The sequence below is a fragment of the Hordeum vulgare genome, chromosome 5H (assembly GCF_904849725.1).
Source record: "Hordeum vulgare subsp. vulgare chromosome 5H, MorexV3_pseudomolecules_assembly, whole genome shotgun sequence".
NCBI classification, from domain to species: Eukaryota; Viridiplantae; Streptophyta; class Magnoliopsida; order Poales; family Poaceae; genus Hordeum; species Hordeum vulgare.
The window spans coordinates 355545405-355561972 of record NC_058522.1 but is presented as its reverse complement, the minus strand read 5'-3'; the positions used below and the strand labels follow the sequence as shown (position 1 = coordinate 355561972).

Sequence of the window (16568 nt, the reverse complement as noted above, 5' to 3'; positions counted from 1 at the left end):
CAACATGCTAGAGAATCACAAGGTCTACAACTAACTCCATTGGACCAACCTCAAAAGAGCTACAGAACAAAAGATAGAAGCAAGACAAGACAACAACAAAATATAACAGATCTCAGACTTAGTAATATTTCAGCACCTCCAAATCAGCACTATTTCTAGCAACTTGAGGGCAAGCAAACCACACCTAAACATGCATTTCTATTGCAACCGAAAATACCAGGGGCTAGAGTAAACATCAAAGGGCAACTCTCTAGTTGACACCTCCTTCAAATGAAGCACGGATTAAATCCTACGAAAAAGATAAGAGGGCAACATGGAAAATATCGCGCGAACTAACTTGCTCAAGAGCTAAAACTAATTGCACAGAAAAATCCTATGGATTTTTCTACCCCGAAAACATATAAAACATGTGGGGTTGCACAACAAAATAATGCCACACGTTAATGCGAGATAATGTCCTAAGCACGGAAAATAAACTAGCGGCAAATCCCTACACGCAGAAATACCAACGTCTACTCTAAAATACATGGAAAAGTGCTTCCCAAAACATGAACATTTCTACTACGGCATACGAGTAATCCGGTCTTGCGCGAAAAATAAATACGGGCGTCTATCCTATTGGAACAACACGTTAATCTATACATTTGGCACAGAAAACCACATCAAACAAATACGCAAGTTTTATAATCGGATTCTACACGCAAAACTACACCAAATCCATATGCTACACGTCACGATCCGGCTAACGGGGTAAAAGATACGGTCGTTTATATAATACTATATTTCCTGAAATCACTAATTCGAAAACTAATTTTTTTTAGAAAAACTATTGGGTTGAAAGGGCATGCGCAACATAATGGAAATGTGCACAGGCGGGGGGGGGGGGGGATACTCAACCTCACCTTGGGCCGGTTGGAGACAGTGGGCCGAGGGCTCGGTGGAGAGCAACCTGGGCCGAGGGAGGCCTCGAGTGGAGCTGGGCCCATGCTGGCGCGGGGTGGGCTGCCTGGCGCTGGGGAGGAGGCCCAGCGGGGCAGTGCGGCCTGGAGCGGGGGCTCCCCGTCATGCACCTTGCGCACGAGGCGCCAGCAGCCATGGAGGCGGCGGCCGGTGGCGAGGGCGGCCGGCCAAGGCGCGGAGGCGACCGGGAGGGGCAGATCCGGGTGGATCCGGGGCCTCTGGTCCCATTCCGGCCGGTGGGAGCACGAACCGATGGCCGGTGGAGGAGATCGCCGGCGGCATAGCTCCGGTCAGGGAGGCGAGAAGGCGGGGCGACACGGATCCAGGGCGGCGCGGGGCGGCGGAGCTCCCGCGAGGAGGACCGGCAGCGGGTGCATGCAGCGATGTATGTTGTCGGCGGGGCCGCTGAAGGCAGCGGCGCTCAGGGCTGAGGCAGAGCGCACGGGAGCAGGGAGGCGGCGGCGAGCTGAGGCAGAACGGGGCAGCGCGGCGGATCCGGGCCTTCGGGGCCCGCTTTGGCCCGGGGCGGGCCTGATCTGGGCTGCTGCGGCAGGGAGGAGAGAGTGGTTGCGGGAGAGACTAGGGTTTCGGGGTAGGTGGGCGCGGAAAACGAGGCATGGGGTTGGCTGTCCAAAATAATAGGAGGAGGGCCTATATATAGACAAATGGGGGGCTAGGTTAACCGGAATTCCGTTCCGGATCCAACCGTGGGGTCGGATTCGAACGATTCCGCACGTGGGAACGGGTACGTGGCTGTGAAGAGTAGTTTACGGGAGACGAGAGGGAAAACGGGCGGCGCGACAACGATTTTTAAAACACCGACAACCGTTCGACGGAAGACCGAATACGGTGCCGCTATGGTCGACCGTTCGGGTACCAGACGGACTCCGATTGCGACGAAACTTGACAGGCGGCCTACCTAAAACTAATTACGACCGCATGCCAAGTTTCACCCCGATCAAGGAAGTTTTCAACACACTTTTAAAACAAGGTTTGACGATGCCGCGGGCATGTGCGTGTGTGGTCGGGCTTAGAACGGACAACGACGAGAACCGACAACTAACAATGGACGCAAGTTTAAAAACAGGCGGCAACGGAGATGCTGATGCAATGCTGATGATGTGCATGATGCGATGATGATGCGACAAAAGAAAAATAGACACACGACGAAAACGGAATAAAGGGGGAATCTTCTGGAACGTCAGCATCGGGCTGTCACAGTGTTGGTGTTCTAATGTAGCCTCTATGTATCACAGTTGAAGCTTTAGAATGATCCTTTATCCTTACAGGGAAAGGTGGTTTCTCAATGTAAGCACTGGGAACAACAAGATCATTATAGGCAATGCCTTTCTCTTCAACTGGAGTGGGTTTAACTACATTGAGTTCTAAAGGAGGATGATATTTAAACCACTTCTCTTTGGGGAGATCAATATGAGCGGAAAATGATTCACACAATGAAGCTACTATCTCAGAGTCAAGTCCATACTTAGCGCTAAAGTCACTAAAGGTATTTGTCTCAACAAAGGATTTAACACAATCAAACGTGAAATTCATACCTGACTCCTTACCTTCTTCAAGCTCCCAATCTTCAGAGTTTCGTTTAATTCTCTCCAATAAATTCCATTTGAAGTCAATATCTCTCTTCATAAAAGAAACGATACAAGAAGTGTCAAGCATGGTGCGATCATCATGAGAAAGCCGAGCATAGAAGTTCTGAATGATAATTTCTCTCGAGAGCTCATGATTGGGGCATGAATATAGCATTGATTTAAGCCTCCCCCAAGCTTGAGCGATGCTTTCTCTGTCACGAGTCCAAAAATTATAAATATAATTCCGATCACGATGTACTAAATGCATGGGATAAAACTTTTGATGAAATTCCAATTTCAACCGATTGTAGTCCCATGATCCAGTATCATCACATAGCCTATACCATGTCAACGCCTTATCCTTCAAAGATAAAGGAAAGACCTTCTTCTTGACCTCATCCTCGGGCACACCTGCAAGCTTAAATAAACCACAAACTCATCTACATAGATCAGATGCAAGTCTGGATGTGATGTTCCATCTCCTGTAAAAGGATTAGCCAGCAGTTTCTCAAGCATACCCGCAGGAAATTCAAAGCAAATATTTTCAGTAGGTGCAGCAGGTTGAGGAGCAACTATTTCTGCTTCCGTTCAAGGTGAAGATACCCCGAACAAGCCCCTCAAAGGATTAGTATCCATAGTGACAAGTGACAATAAATTTCAGCACAATATATGAATGTTTCCTTACCAAGTTCCACTTACCAAAGGCGCTTCACTCCCCGGCAACGGCGCCAGAAAAGAGTCTTGATGACCCACAAGTATAGGGGATCAATCGTAGTCCTTTCGATAAGTAAGAGTGTCGAACCCAACGAGGAGCAGAAGGATCTGACAAGTGGTTTTCAGCAAGGAAATATCTGCAAGCACTGAAATTATCGGTAACAAGTGATTGTGTAGTGAGATGATTCGTAGCAAGCAACAAGTAACAAAAGTAGCAACGGTGCAGCAAAGTGGCACAATCCTTTTTGTAGCAAGGGACAAGCTTGGACAAAGTCTTATAGGAGGAAAAACGCTCCCGAGGACACACGGGAATTTCTGTCATGCTAGTTTCATCATGTTCATATGATTCGCGTTCGTTACTTTGATAGTTTGATATGTGGGTGGACCAGCGCTTGGGTACTGCCCTTACTTGGACAAGAATCCCACTTATGATTAACCCCTCTTACAAGCATCCGCAACTACGAAAGAAGAATTAAGACAAAGTCTAACCATAGCATTAAACTAGTGGATCCAAATCAGCCCCTTACGAAGCAACGCATAAACTAGGGTTTAAGCTTCTGTCACTCTAGCAACCCATCATCTACTTACTACTTCCCAATGCCTTCCTCTAGGCCCAAATAATGGTGAAGTGTTATGTAGTCGACGTTCACATAACCCCACTAGAGGAAAAACAACATACCACATACCAAATTACCGAATGAATACCAAATTCACAGGACTACTATTAGCATGACTTATCCCATGTCCTCAGGAACAAAAGTAACTACTCACAAAGCATAATCATATTCATGACCAGAGAGGTAATGAGTAGCATCAAGGATCTGAACATAAACTCTTCTACCAAATAATCCAACTAGCATCAACTACAAAGAGTAATCAACACTACTAGCAACCTTACAAGTACCAATCGGAGTCGCGAGACGGAGATTGGTTACAAGTGATGAACTAGGGTTTGGAGATGAGATGGTGTTGATGAAGATGTTGATGGTGATGAGTCCCCTCCGATGAGAGGAGTGTTGGTGATGACGATGGCGACAATTTCCCCCTCCGGGAGGGAAGTTTCCCCGGCAGGATCGTCCTGCCGGAGCTCTAGATTGGTTCTGCTCAAGTTCCGCCTAGTGGCGGCGGCGAAACCACGAAAAAGCTCCTCCTTGATTTTTTTCTTGGACGAAACCCTCCATATAGCAAAAGAGGGGAGAAAGTGGGCCAGTGGGCTGCCCACAAGCCCTCATGGCGTGGCCTCGGGGGTGGTCGCGCCGTGTAGGCTTGTGGGCACCCCCTGGTGCCCCTCTGGCGCTTCTTCGGCCTAGTATTTTTGATAAATCGGGAAAAAATTCCTCGTTGATTTTTACGGCGTTTGGAGTTGCGTAGAATAGGTATCTCAAATTTGCTCCACTTTTAGGCCAGAATTCCAGTTGCCGGCATTCTCCCTCTTCATGTAAACCTTGCAAAATAAGAGAGAAAAGGCATAAGAATTGTACCGTGAAGTGAAATAACAACCAAACAAGCGATAAATATCAACATGAAAACATGATGCAAAATGGACGTATCAGTGTCGTGATCGAGGATTTCTATGCGGCTTGTGGTAATTTGTGATGGACTAGTTGGAGCACCCCTGCAGGGATAAATCTTTTCGGAAAGCCATGCCCGCGGTTATGTGGCAACGTGGAAACTTTGTTTAACACTGGTTCTAGATAACTTGAAGTTAACTTAATTAAAATATGCCAATTGTGTGTGTACCCGTGACTGTCTCTTTCGTGAGTTCCTTCTCCGATCGAGGACACGGTGGGGTTATGTCTGACGTAGGTAGGTGTTCAGGATCATTCATTTGATCATCAGTAGTCACGTCCGCTATGCGTAGATCTTCCCCCACTTATTTCTTGTACTCGTAAGTTTAGCCACCAAACATATGCTTAGCCGCTCCTGCAACCTCACCACTTAACCTTACCTCACCCATTAAGCTCTGCTAGTCTTGATACCTTTGGAAATGAGATTGCTGAGTCCCCTGTGGCTCACAGATTACTACAACACCAGTTGCATGTACATGTAAAGGTTACTTGACGCGAGCGCGTTGATTGTTCATTTGGAGTTGCTTCTTCTTCTTCTTCATCGATCTAGGATGGGTTCCATGCCGGCAGCCTCGGATAACAAGGATGGACGTCGTTCTTCTTTTCTCGTTTGTTTTCGTCCGTAGTCGGACCCTACTCTTCTTCATGATGATTATGTATTGTACTGCTGTGACTCTAATGTAGCTTGTGGCGAGTGTAAGCCAATTCTATATATATGTCTCTTCTTTTTAGCACATGTACTTGTAACGACATCCATTCTTACGACATGACGAGATGCGCTTCTATTCCTGACGAGGCCCTCGTGCCAAATTGAGGATAGGGTCGCATCTTGGACGTGACAGTACCGCCGGTGTCTCCCAAAGGGGCTGGGTCCGGACTGGGACAGTCGACGCTAATTTTGGTCAAATCCGAAAAAAAACGATGGTCTGGGGACGCGACTGGCTTATTTTTTTTAGCGCCGACGATAAAAAATGTCTCGGAGGCCTGTTGGGGTGCAGGTGGAGATGCTCTAAAGTCTAAACCTACGTCTTGCTAACTGTTTTGACCAAAAGCTAAGGCCAACTTCACCGCACGACCCCAAACGGATGTCCAGTTTGACCGGATTTTGTCAGTTTGGGGCGGCAATGGGTTCGCCCATGTCCGATTCTGTCCGTTAGGTCGTGCGTGCGCCCACCGCGCGGCCGCACCCAAAATCAAGTCCGTGTTGGATGTGATTAAAAAAAATAGAAAAACTTAAATAAAAAGTAAATAAACGCAGTTAAAAAGACTTAAAACATAAAATTAAGGGTCACTACCACAAAACGGCCCAGTTTCACCGTCGTTGACATAATTAACATGAAAAAAACGTCGTCGATGCCGTGGCCGTCGCCGTCTTCAGTGGCCTCCGGTGTCGTCGTCGTCGCTGACGAGGTCGACGTAGGCCGACGGCGTCCAGAGGTGGGCCGACGGTACGTGGTGCGCGGGGGCGGGCTGGAAGCTGGTAGGTGCCTGCACCACCTCCTCCCGTGGCGAGGCATCCCGCTCCGGTGACCGCGGCGGCGTGGGGCATCAGTTCATGCCCCCACTGCATGCGTCATCTCCGGAGCCGTGCACGACCAGCTCCACTGCTGGCGCACCAGATCCGGGTGGAACGCGACCACTGGGGTGTCCTCTGTCACCTCCTCCGCCTCCATCAGCTCGGGGATGGCGACGTAGCCGGCCGCGGAGAGGGCCATTGGCGTTCATCATGCGTGATCATGGAGTCCTCCATAACACGCTGCATGAGCCGGGCCTCCTCCTGCGATGTCATGCGAGGAGGTGGACGTGGTGATGGAGACGGGGAAGGCGACGACGTGGGCGTGAGGCGGCGCACCCATGTACGCCCGCGCACCTCCCGCCGTGGCCGCCGCGGCCCCGACACCGTGCCGACGAAGTACGAGGCGCGCCGCACGTCCTGCTCGTCCCTGAGCCCCGTGTCCCAGAGCACGGAATCGGGGGTGTACGTGTCGTCGTAGTAGAGGTCGTCGGGGAGGAGGTGGCGGCGGCGCTCGATCTCGTCGCGGCGCGCACGGCCGCTCGACGACACAGGCAGGATCGGGACCCGGTCTGCGGAGAGATGCCAGTTGTTCGGGAGGTGGACGTCGCTCCACGGGACAGGCGTCCTCGTCTCCCAATAGCGCCGGCATACCTCAGCACTGAGGTACTGCCGGTCGCGTTGGCCGGCGGGCCTAGGGCCGATGGTGAAGGGAGCAGACGCGGAGGCCCGACGCGGTGGCGATGCGGCCTCCTCCTTCACAGAGCCGCGGCGGCGTCCCGACGAGGAGCCAGCGTCGCGGTCGTGCTTCCCCTTGCGGCCGTAGTTCCAGAGCCCCATGGCTGCGAGGCGGTCGGCCGGCGAGTTCGAGGCTAGGGTTTGGAGTGTCGGGTTTCGAGGAGGCCGCGGGGGCGTAGTGGGAAGTGTGGACGACGACCAGTCCACGACTTCCTCACTTAAGAAGGACCGCGACCGTTCCCTGGGTGGATGCCAGGCGGGCCCGGCCGCTCGTGCGCATTGATGTGGGCGGGTGGGAGGTAGGTGGCCGCCTGCCACGCGGCCCCGACGCGGACGATCGCGCGTCCGTTTGCTGTCCGCCACGACACGGACACAAAACGGACAAGATGGGTTTGGTCCGTCTCGTGCTGGACCGACCGGTTTGTCCCTTTTACCTTAAACGGACGGGGCCAGGATGGGGTCGCGCGGTCGAGTTGGCCAAAAAAAACAGCTTGGAGCAAGGACCGTCTGATCAGTGCCAACCCAGATCCAGCCGTCGTCACCGGGGAAACGTACCCATCTCCATTTGCTCGCCTCGCCGCCGCCACGCTCCCCCGTCCGCTCTCCGGCGCGGCGCAGCCGCCTTTTCCCCGCCACCTCTCTGCCGCCGTACGTACACCTCTCTCCTTCGCCTCCTAGCTGCCGTCTCCACCTTCCCTCTCTCGTTTCCCCCTTCCAACGAGTGAACCATCAACCTCGTAAGGGGGAGATGGTGCTGCGGCGGGCGGCGGTGGAGTCCCCTAAGAAGGTGGCGGCTCTGGTCGACCTGGTGAACCTGCCGACGGCGCTGCGGGAGTTCGCGGGCGGCCGGTCCCAGATGTCACACCTCTCCTTCTTCCTCGGCGTCTGGTCGCACATCAAGAACAACAACCTCCAGGTACATCCTTCCTAGGCATCTCAACCTGTTTGTTTGGTCCCCTCGGAAGTTAATCACGTTAGGTTTAGTACTCGGAATTAGTTGAGCGTCTCTATTAGCATCACGGAAGATTTGGTAGTACCTGCCCTTGAAATTCCCCATTTCCACTTAGTCAGCAAGCTAAGTGTTATTCTCTTGTTGCTTGTCGTGGCTGCTACTCTTGTAGTGTTTGTTGAGTCTTATTTCCGGTAACTAAAGAATCTGAATTTGCCAACTTAAAAGTTTTACCCGGACAGGTTTCGGAGTATTTTACCATCCAGGCAAATTATTTGCTGGGGAACTTCACGCATTTGATCAAGGATATGATAGGAATTCGCAGACTAAGACAATTCATGTGACGAACTCAGCTAATGTCTGCACATTGCTCAGTCTTGTCTGTTGAGTTTGGACCAGAACCACCTGCAGCGTTAAGTTTGGGCTATAGCTCCGTGCTGGAGGATCTGTCGCTGTTTCTACTTTCTAGGTATTGCTTCCCCTGGACGCTTGCACATCCTTTTCAAGGCCAACTGTCCATTGTTCTCTTTGAGGTTTGAGCAGGCGCTTCTGTTTTTGTTGACTTTATATCTAACATGAAGAAGAAGACATCATCTCTCTCCATATATCCAGGCCATGCTGTGATACAGTTAGTTGGGTGGCACCATTATTGCCGTCAGTTGGATTTGAGTTACATTGCAGAAAGTAGTTGTGGCTCCATTTAGGTACTTGTTTAGAACCGTTTACACTAGAGAATCGCCAATAAAGCCATCTTCAGTTTGACATGTTTGTTTGTAAGCCTAGATGTGGCACTGCTGCATTCTTGAAGGAGTTCTTCTGTCATGCTGTAATATATACTCCCTCTGTCCCAAGATATAGTGCATATTAGATTTTTTTTTCCAGAGTCGAACCTTGTAAATGTTGACCAAGTTTATAGGAGAACTTATCAACATCTAGAATACCAAATCAATACCATCAGATTCATCATGAAATAAATTTTAGTATGGGACAGAGTATTTAAATCTCGTGTCTCTCAAAGCTATAAAACCAGGTTGAATCTTGGTGAATGGCAACACATAAATTAAATTTTTAATGCCATAGCTTTGTTCGCACAATTTTTGTTTCCGAAGAAACATAAAACCTGTTTGCTCACCCAATTACACCCCCGCCAGATGTGATTTCTACAAGTTGTTTACATGAAATTACCTTGATTTGCAGGACCCGACCAACAGGAACATTGTAAACTGCGATAACAAGCTGAAAACTGTGTTGTTGGGCAGGTCTAAGGTGGAGCTCTCTGAACTCCCAATGCTTGTCAAGTTACATTTCCCAAAAGTTTTCAAGTCATAAGAATAATAAGCTGTCTTTTACGAAACCTCCATGCATGGCTTATGTGTAAACAATGTATGAGTCCTCCTAACCCCTTTGGTACGTTCTTTTTTCCTTTCAATTTTTAGTAGCTTCAGCTTGTGTTCAGGTGGGAAAAAAAACATGTAGTACCATAGTTGCTTCCTGTCTTTTGCTTGGCATATTGTGTATTGAACTTGAACTGAATGTGGGAGGGCGGCTATTGAATGCAGGCCTGAAATTGTTGGTTAGATCTTCCTATCTGCCCGTCAAGCTTTGTAGGGTTTGATGATGATAGCCCCCTCTTTCTTTTGCTTTTGTACCTGAGCAGTCGAGCTGTCATCCCTAACAACCGGGGTACTTCATTAAATTTTATTATAAGACACGATCAGTGCCCCCTTAACTTTGCTACCCGGAGTGAATGGTGTGATGGTACGCTTAAGCAAGTGATGTTATGCTAGATGTGAAAGAAAGCGTGTCACCTTTTTGCACAAATATAATTCCTATAATCATAATATATTTTTAATATTTTATTGGAAATCATTTTTTTTGTTCTGTCATAATGAATAAATAGAATTCATTGTCCATAATGATAGCTCTACTTATTTCTCTGAGCAGTGTGGGAACTTGTTTATATGAGCAAATCATTGTTGGAAGTAGTAGAGGTTTCTAAAAGAGAATAGTACGAACTGCCAAAAGAAAGAAAGGAAACACTTTGTTTCTCTTAATATAGTGTGGAATTGTTTATATGAACAAAACATTATTGGCAGTAGAGGTTGTGCCAAAAGAAGGAAGAGAATACCTTGCAGGTTCAAGTTTGAGTAGTTGAACTAGACGATTTCATGGGCACTGTATGTAATACTCCCTCAGGTCCTTTTTATTCCGTGTATAAGATTTGTGTCAAGTCAAACTTTTCAAAGTTTGACCAAGTTTATATTAAAGAATATTAACATCTACGATACCAAATATATAAAATGTGAACTACTTTCCATAGTGAATCTAAAGATATTGCTTTGATATTGTGGATGTCGATACTTTATATACAAGTATGGTCAAGTTAGAGATACTTTAACTCCAGATAGAACATATGAGAAATGATTAAAATCAACCGGCCGGGTCACGCATAGTGTTTCTCCATTCATGCAACCGTCGGATCCAAGTTCCATCATACGGTGCACAACATACAACTTAGTGCAACACAATAGGTGTTGCAAACACCTGATCACAACACGCTAAATTAGAGTCTTCTGTCTAGATCGGACCGTGAACCGTAACATCAGTTGTCCCGACTTAATTGGTGCGTGACGCATGCCTCTGTCACCTTAACAAATTTGTATTGCAGGAGTCCTTTCGCAACAACATTCATGTTAAAATAAATAAATAAATTCAGCAACATCATTTATGTTGCAGAAGTCGTTCCGCAACAATGTCTATGTTGAAAAAAGTTGAGACAAAAAAATAATAATTCTGTAACAAAATCTGTGTTGCAAATGTTTCTGCAACATATGGTCTATTGCAAAGAATGATTCTGGAATAATGCCTTTGTTACAATGATGAGGAAAGATCCGTCCCACTGAATTATGCTGAATCAAACGACTATCGAGACGGCGATCTTTTGTGGATCTTTTCAGATGGTGGATTTTTGCGGATATTTTCAAAAGATTCGCCGGCCGACGCGTACTGCCGCCCAGAGAAAAGGACCAGAGGGAGTAATAATTGGGTTATTTTGATAAGAGTAAGGCTCATAGTATCATCATGAAGATCGTGAAAAGAAAAACAGAAGTATACTTAATTTGTAATCGGAGAAACTGTAAATTTTCCTCAGAAAGAACACACGAAACTCTCAGGTGCAACAAGGTCGACTCTCCTGTAATCCAGCACAAGCAACAATCATTTCAACTCGCTACGATATTTATATGGACTGAGCTACTGATTTGTCCACGGCATATAAACTCGTATTTTCCCAATCACTTCCTCGGATCATCTTATATTATAAAGCTGTCTATAATAACATTACAAAAGTAGCAAAAGCTTCCATCTACAGCCCATTGCGTACTACAGTACATGTATACATGGTCGATCGACATGGATGAGTGTAAGATGATGTCTCATTTTCATAGAAGATAACACACACAACATATACAGAATAGTACAGTCATCCCTCCACATACTGTCTCCTCAATCGAGAAAATTGAAGTGAAATTCAGAGAAATACATGAAGCGTGGTGTTCATGACTTTATCGGCGAGGATACTGTACATCCTCTCCGTGGGGTGGATGGCGTCGAAGAAGACGTACTTGTTGGCGTTCCTGCATAGCAGCGAGGTGCTCAGGCTGCAGAAGTAGCCGGCCTCGAACATCCCCGTCCCGCAGCACCCTCGCTCTGCGTTCTCAAAACCTGCAAGATCATCAAAAGTTAAATAAATTTGGACAGGTAAACGAAGAGGGTACTGCTACCAACAATGTGTGTACACTGAGAGAAACAAAAGTCTGAACGGAAGTTAGTGTAGGGGTCGTTAGGTTGTCGGCCGCACCTCGCCACGCCACAGATGCGGCAAGCCACAGCTGTCAAGGCTGCTGTTTGGTTCTTTACAAAATTTGGCTCGTCACAACGAGCAGCCTGTTTTGTAGTAGACTTTTTTTGCCAAATGGCTCGTCACTACTACCAACAATGTGTGGCGTTTGTTTTATGCGCCACAATCTGGAGGCGTCACAAAATATGGCTTATAAGTGTGGCCATGTAAGTGATGAACCAAACAGCCCGTAATGCATGCTGAGGCCACGCACTGTGCATGCAACAGCAGGGGCACGCTGCCGAGACATGGCATGTGGCGCCCATACCGTGCTTCCGAAGTTGCAGTGGTGCAGTGCTGTGCACCATCAATCGAAACGATTGATCGCAGGGCATGAATGCATCCTAGCTACTACTCCCTCTGTTCACTCAGAAAGCGAGCTCGGCCATGCATGCCAGAGTTGATCGGTTGCGCATGCATGGCCACGCCATGCGTACTATGCGCGTACCGTAGTCGGCGGGCTTCCTGACGACGACGTCGAGGACGTCGTAGGTGTCGGCGTAGACGAGGTGGAGGCCGGGGAGCTCCTTGTTGAGCTTGGGGACGACGGCCTGCTGCAGCTTGGTGTTGAAGCTCCGGGCTACGGCATTGTACTCCTCGTTGCACTGCCCCGGGTCGCCGCGGTTGCCCATGCGCTCGGCGGGGAGGCAGCCCATGGGCGTGAGCCCCGTGAAGTCCATCTTCCTGCCGCCGAGCGCGTGCACGGCGCGGATGGACGCCTCGGCGAGTCCCAGCAGGTACGCCTGGTACTCCGCCGCCGTGTACTGCATCCGGCGCTCCGGCAGGTTGTAGTAGTTCTCGATGAAGTCGTTGGTGCCGATGCTCCAGATGTAGAGCGCCTCGCGGATGATCTCCTCGCCGCGCGCGTCGCCCTTGGCCAGCTTCAGCCGCTGCTTGTACTCCTTGAAGTAGTCGAGCTGCTCGGCCATGGTGATCACGGACAGGATGCCGGCGGTGGCGTTGTCGAGGCCCGTGGAGGCGGACGCGAAGGAGACGCCCGCGGCGAGGTCGTCGATGGTGAGGGTGGTGTCGAGGTAGGCCGGGATGGAGGCCGGCAAGCCGAAGGCCTCGGAGATGAAGTCGGTGGCGAGGCGGCCGTTGGAGAAGCGGCCCGTGGGGTGGCCGTCCGCGAAGTCTCGCCCGTACGGCCAGAAGTTGCTCCGCGCGATGGTCGGGATGAAGTTGTTGTTGCCCGTGTCCACCGACGAGTCGCCGAACACGATGATCGCCGGCACCTTACCGGCAGCCGCCACCGCCGTCGGCCCGCCCCCACCGCCGCCGCCGCCGCCCAGCACCAGGAGGATCAGGCACGGCAGGTACCTGTGGAGTGACGACATTGATAGCTAGCTAGATAGGCCGATCAATCTCGTTGGGAACGAACCAACGATCTGTCTTGCTGCGAGCGTTTGGTGAAAGAGGCTGGTTGTCTGTGTCACGAGACGAGATTAAGGCGCCGAACCAAGGAGCTACGTACTCCTACTCCTGACTGCTGTACCTGTACGTATCGCGGGCATATATAGTAGTGGCACTGAGACTGTGGTTGCGTGGTGTATCCGCACGATGCCACGCCACATTTGGCAACGCCCCCGAGAGCGATGGGCTGTTTTCAGGCCTTGAGGAGCTCGATAGGTTCAGCTGCATGTGAGGCGCTTAATTAATTCGGACCTTTTCTCAAAGCAAATTTTTAAAATTCGGACTGCATTTAAATCGGTCGTTCGTTCCTCTGTGCCTTGCCTTCATGGAAAAGTGCGCGCGACCAGGAGCGGCTGATGTAAAATCGCAGTACTACTACTAGTACATATTTGTGGCCTCCCATTCTCATTTGCTTCCAAGATCTCAATTCTTTTGACGTACGAGTACCAGTACTACTACGTACACGCTCCCGTGTATTCCGTGGTTACAGCGTAGATGCACCGTAGAATCACTTACTCGAGGCTTCCGCAAAAAAAAAAGAAAAAAAAGAATCACTTACTCGAGGAGAGACACTAGTAATTGCTGTAAATCCGTAGTATTCCCTTCAGCCAGGTGCACAAGACGTCTAGTGAAAATAGAGTAACTCGCAAAAAAGAAGAAATGGAAAGAGAGTAGTGCCTTCACAAGGGTGATGTTTTGGCTAATAGGTCTAGATACACATATTATAATATATATATATATAATAATTTAAACTGTTAAAAAGTTCTGAACAATAATTTTGTGTGATCATTCGGACATGCTATGTTCGCATACAAAATTTTGCAAAGAAAGAATATTTTTTATGACACGTGTAAAAAAGAAAAAAATTATGCCTTTTCACAGAAACTTTGTGCGTGGACATATAATGTCTGGATGTACATGCATTTTTTTGAAATATGTTTTAAACATTGAGTGCATTTATACCTATGAGCCAAAGTGAATTTTTCCTATACAACAAAGAATCGATATACTGCAAGCTAAATTCTCAACAACTAAGAGCATCTACAGCCGGACTTGGCAACTCCGACCCCGTAAACATCAGCGGGCGCGTCCACAGACACTGGCCCGTCAAGTCTCAAATAATGCATTCTACAACCGGATACCTCAAATTAGAAACCTTAAATCCATACTATCATATGCAACATAAACCTAATACTAACCGGAGCTTGTTCGGCTCCGTCCTACCGATGTTTGACGGCTGGCTGCGCCCCTCGTAGTGTCAGTCCAGTCGCCGGCGAGGTAGAGTAGGACATGGGACGCTAGCCGGCTCATGGGAGTCAGCCCCCGTCATCTCCCATGCCCTACTCTTCCTTGTCGGAGCCCGTAACCCGGACGGTGTCGTTGAACGTGATGTCTATGAAGGATCCCTCGTGAGAGGAGCCGATGTCTACCACGACGCGGTTGTGGCGCCCGTGCCGGTTCACATTACGGGGATGCACCGGTGAAGTTTGCGCTAACTCTTGAGATGAGAAAAGGGCAATGCACGGTACCGAAGAGGCTAGTAAATTGCGAAAAGGTGGGAGTGCGTATAATCCATGGACTCACATTAGTCATAAAGAATTCATATACTTATTGCAAAAATTTTATTAGCTCTCTCGAGGCAAAGTACTACTAGTGTACCCCTAAGGAGGAGGCTGCTAGGAGTTAACCATCATGCGCCCCAACGCAAACAACACAAGGATTTCAATGAGGAATAAAAGTTCTCCAACATCCTGGTCATGCCATAACCGACACTTTAATGAACATGAGATCGCAAACATTAACATTGATATTCCTACTAAACCATGATCATGCACTAGTACACCCACATATTACTATCTTAATTTCGCAACACTATTGTAAGGAATCAAACATATCAAATTTAGTGATCTACAAGTTTTATGTAGGATTTTATGACTAACCATGTGAATGACCAATTCGTGTTAACTCTCTAAATAGATATAAGTGAAGCATGAGAGTTTAATTATTTCTAAAAAAGACAACACTCTAATATAAGTGAAGCAAAAGATCATTCTACAAATAAGTGTTCCCGAAGTAGAGAAGCGAGCATCCAAACTTTAACGATATAAGTGAAGCACACAAAGCATTCTATAAAGCCATACTCAAAAGATATAAGTGAAATGCAAAGCGCATTCTATAAATCAACCAAATATTATCCCATACCGGCATGGTGCATCAAAGAAAAAGGAAAAAAACAAGCACAAAATACGCTCCAAGAATTTACGCATATCATGTGAACAAAACAAAAACCAAGATATACCGGTAATTGCTGAGATAAGACGCCTTTCGGGGCATCCCCAAGATTATATGCTTGTGTCTCCTTGAATATTTACTTAGGGTGACTTGGTAATCCCCAAGCTTGAACTCTTGCCTCTCCTTATTCTTCTAATATCGATCCTCAATCTTCGAACACTTCATTTACACAATACTTAATATAACTTTTATTAAAATGGTTAGTACATGTAACATCAAATCCCATCATGTCTTGTTATAACAATATCGTATGATTATAATCCAACATTACCCATTGTATGCTATCACAATTCTATGGATCTCAAATCAATGGGGCTCAACAAGATTTCAACATAATTAGATAAAGAAACTATAACAACAATCTATGAAAAATAGGACGGCCTGTAAAGACGCAGATGAAACATATACAAGCACAAACAAAATAAAATGACTCTCTAAAACTCCTAGGTTGTCTCTCTGGCAACACTTTTTAAAGCCATTAAGCTAGGCATACAACGCTCAAGTAATTGATCCATCCGGATCCCAAGGTATATCAAAGCCAATTTTAATTAACAATGATTTGTAGTTTGGTAGTAAGCACAAAACAACATATAGCATGCAACAACGAAGTCTAACTCTCCTCCTATGCATTGGCATGTCATAGAAGAAGAATTCATTCACACAAAGTAAAGGTCAATGCATAGTATAATCAGTTTCTTGCAATTTTAGTGTATTGGAAACATAGAGAGATGGATATGTAGTTTCTCTCTCATAATAACTGCAATTAGGAGCAGCAAGCACATGCATATTATATCTATCAAAATCATCATGTGTAACAGTAAAAGGCAACCCATTAATATAACCCTTAATAAGCGCAAAGTTCTCCGATATAGTGTAGTTGGGATAATTCAAAAATATAATAGGACTATCATATGTGAGTGCAATAGGAACAATT

At 47.5% G+C, this 16568-nt stretch overlaps 2 protein-coding genes across 2 annotated transcripts; one reads left to right on the top strand and one right to left on the bottom strand.

The window, feature by feature from the left end:
- The first annotated feature begins 7606 nt into the window (after nt 1–7606).
- Nucleotides 7607–9608, top strand: LOC123397515. Its single transcript, XM_045092045.1, has 2 exons — nt 7607–7998; nt 9229–9608. Exons 1-2 carry the CDS (start codon nt 7831–7833, stop codon nt 9358–9360), a joined length of 300 nt encoding a protein of 99 aa, XP_044947980.1. The 5' UTR covers nt 7607–7830; the 3' UTR covers nt 9361–9608.
- Nucleotides 9609–11447: 1839 nt separating this feature from the next.
- Nucleotides 11448–13979, bottom strand: LOC123397514 (GDSL esterase/lipase At2g04570-like). The gene is made up of 2 exons (XM_045092044.1): nt 12378–13979; nt 11448–11754 (listed from the first exon to the last, which is right to left on the bottom strand). The coding sequence occupies exons 1-2, from the start codon at nt 13264–13266 to the stop codon at nt 11561–11563; spliced, it is 1083 nt and encodes a 360-aa protein (XP_044947979.1). The 5' UTR covers nt 13267–13979; the 3' UTR covers nt 11448–11560.
- Between the last annotated feature and the right edge of the window lie 2589 nt (nt 13980–16568).

Coding starts and splice junctions, on each gene's coding strand:
- LOC123397515 (XM_045092045.1), top strand. CDS start 7,831: ATGGTGCTGCGGCGGGCGGCGGTGGAGTCCCCTAAGAAGGTGGCGGCT. Junction 7,999..9,228: donor TCAAGAACAACAACCTCCAG/GTACATCCTTCC, acceptor CTTGATTTGCAG/GACCCGACCAACAGGAACAT.
- LOC123397514 (XM_045092044.1), bottom strand. CDS start 13,266: ATGTCGTCACTCCACAGGTACCTGCCGTGCCTGATCCTCCTGGTGCTG. Junction 11,755..12,377: donor CAGGAAGCCCGCCGACTACG/GTACGCGCATAG, acceptor ATGATCTTGCAG/GTTTTGAGAACGCAGAGCGA.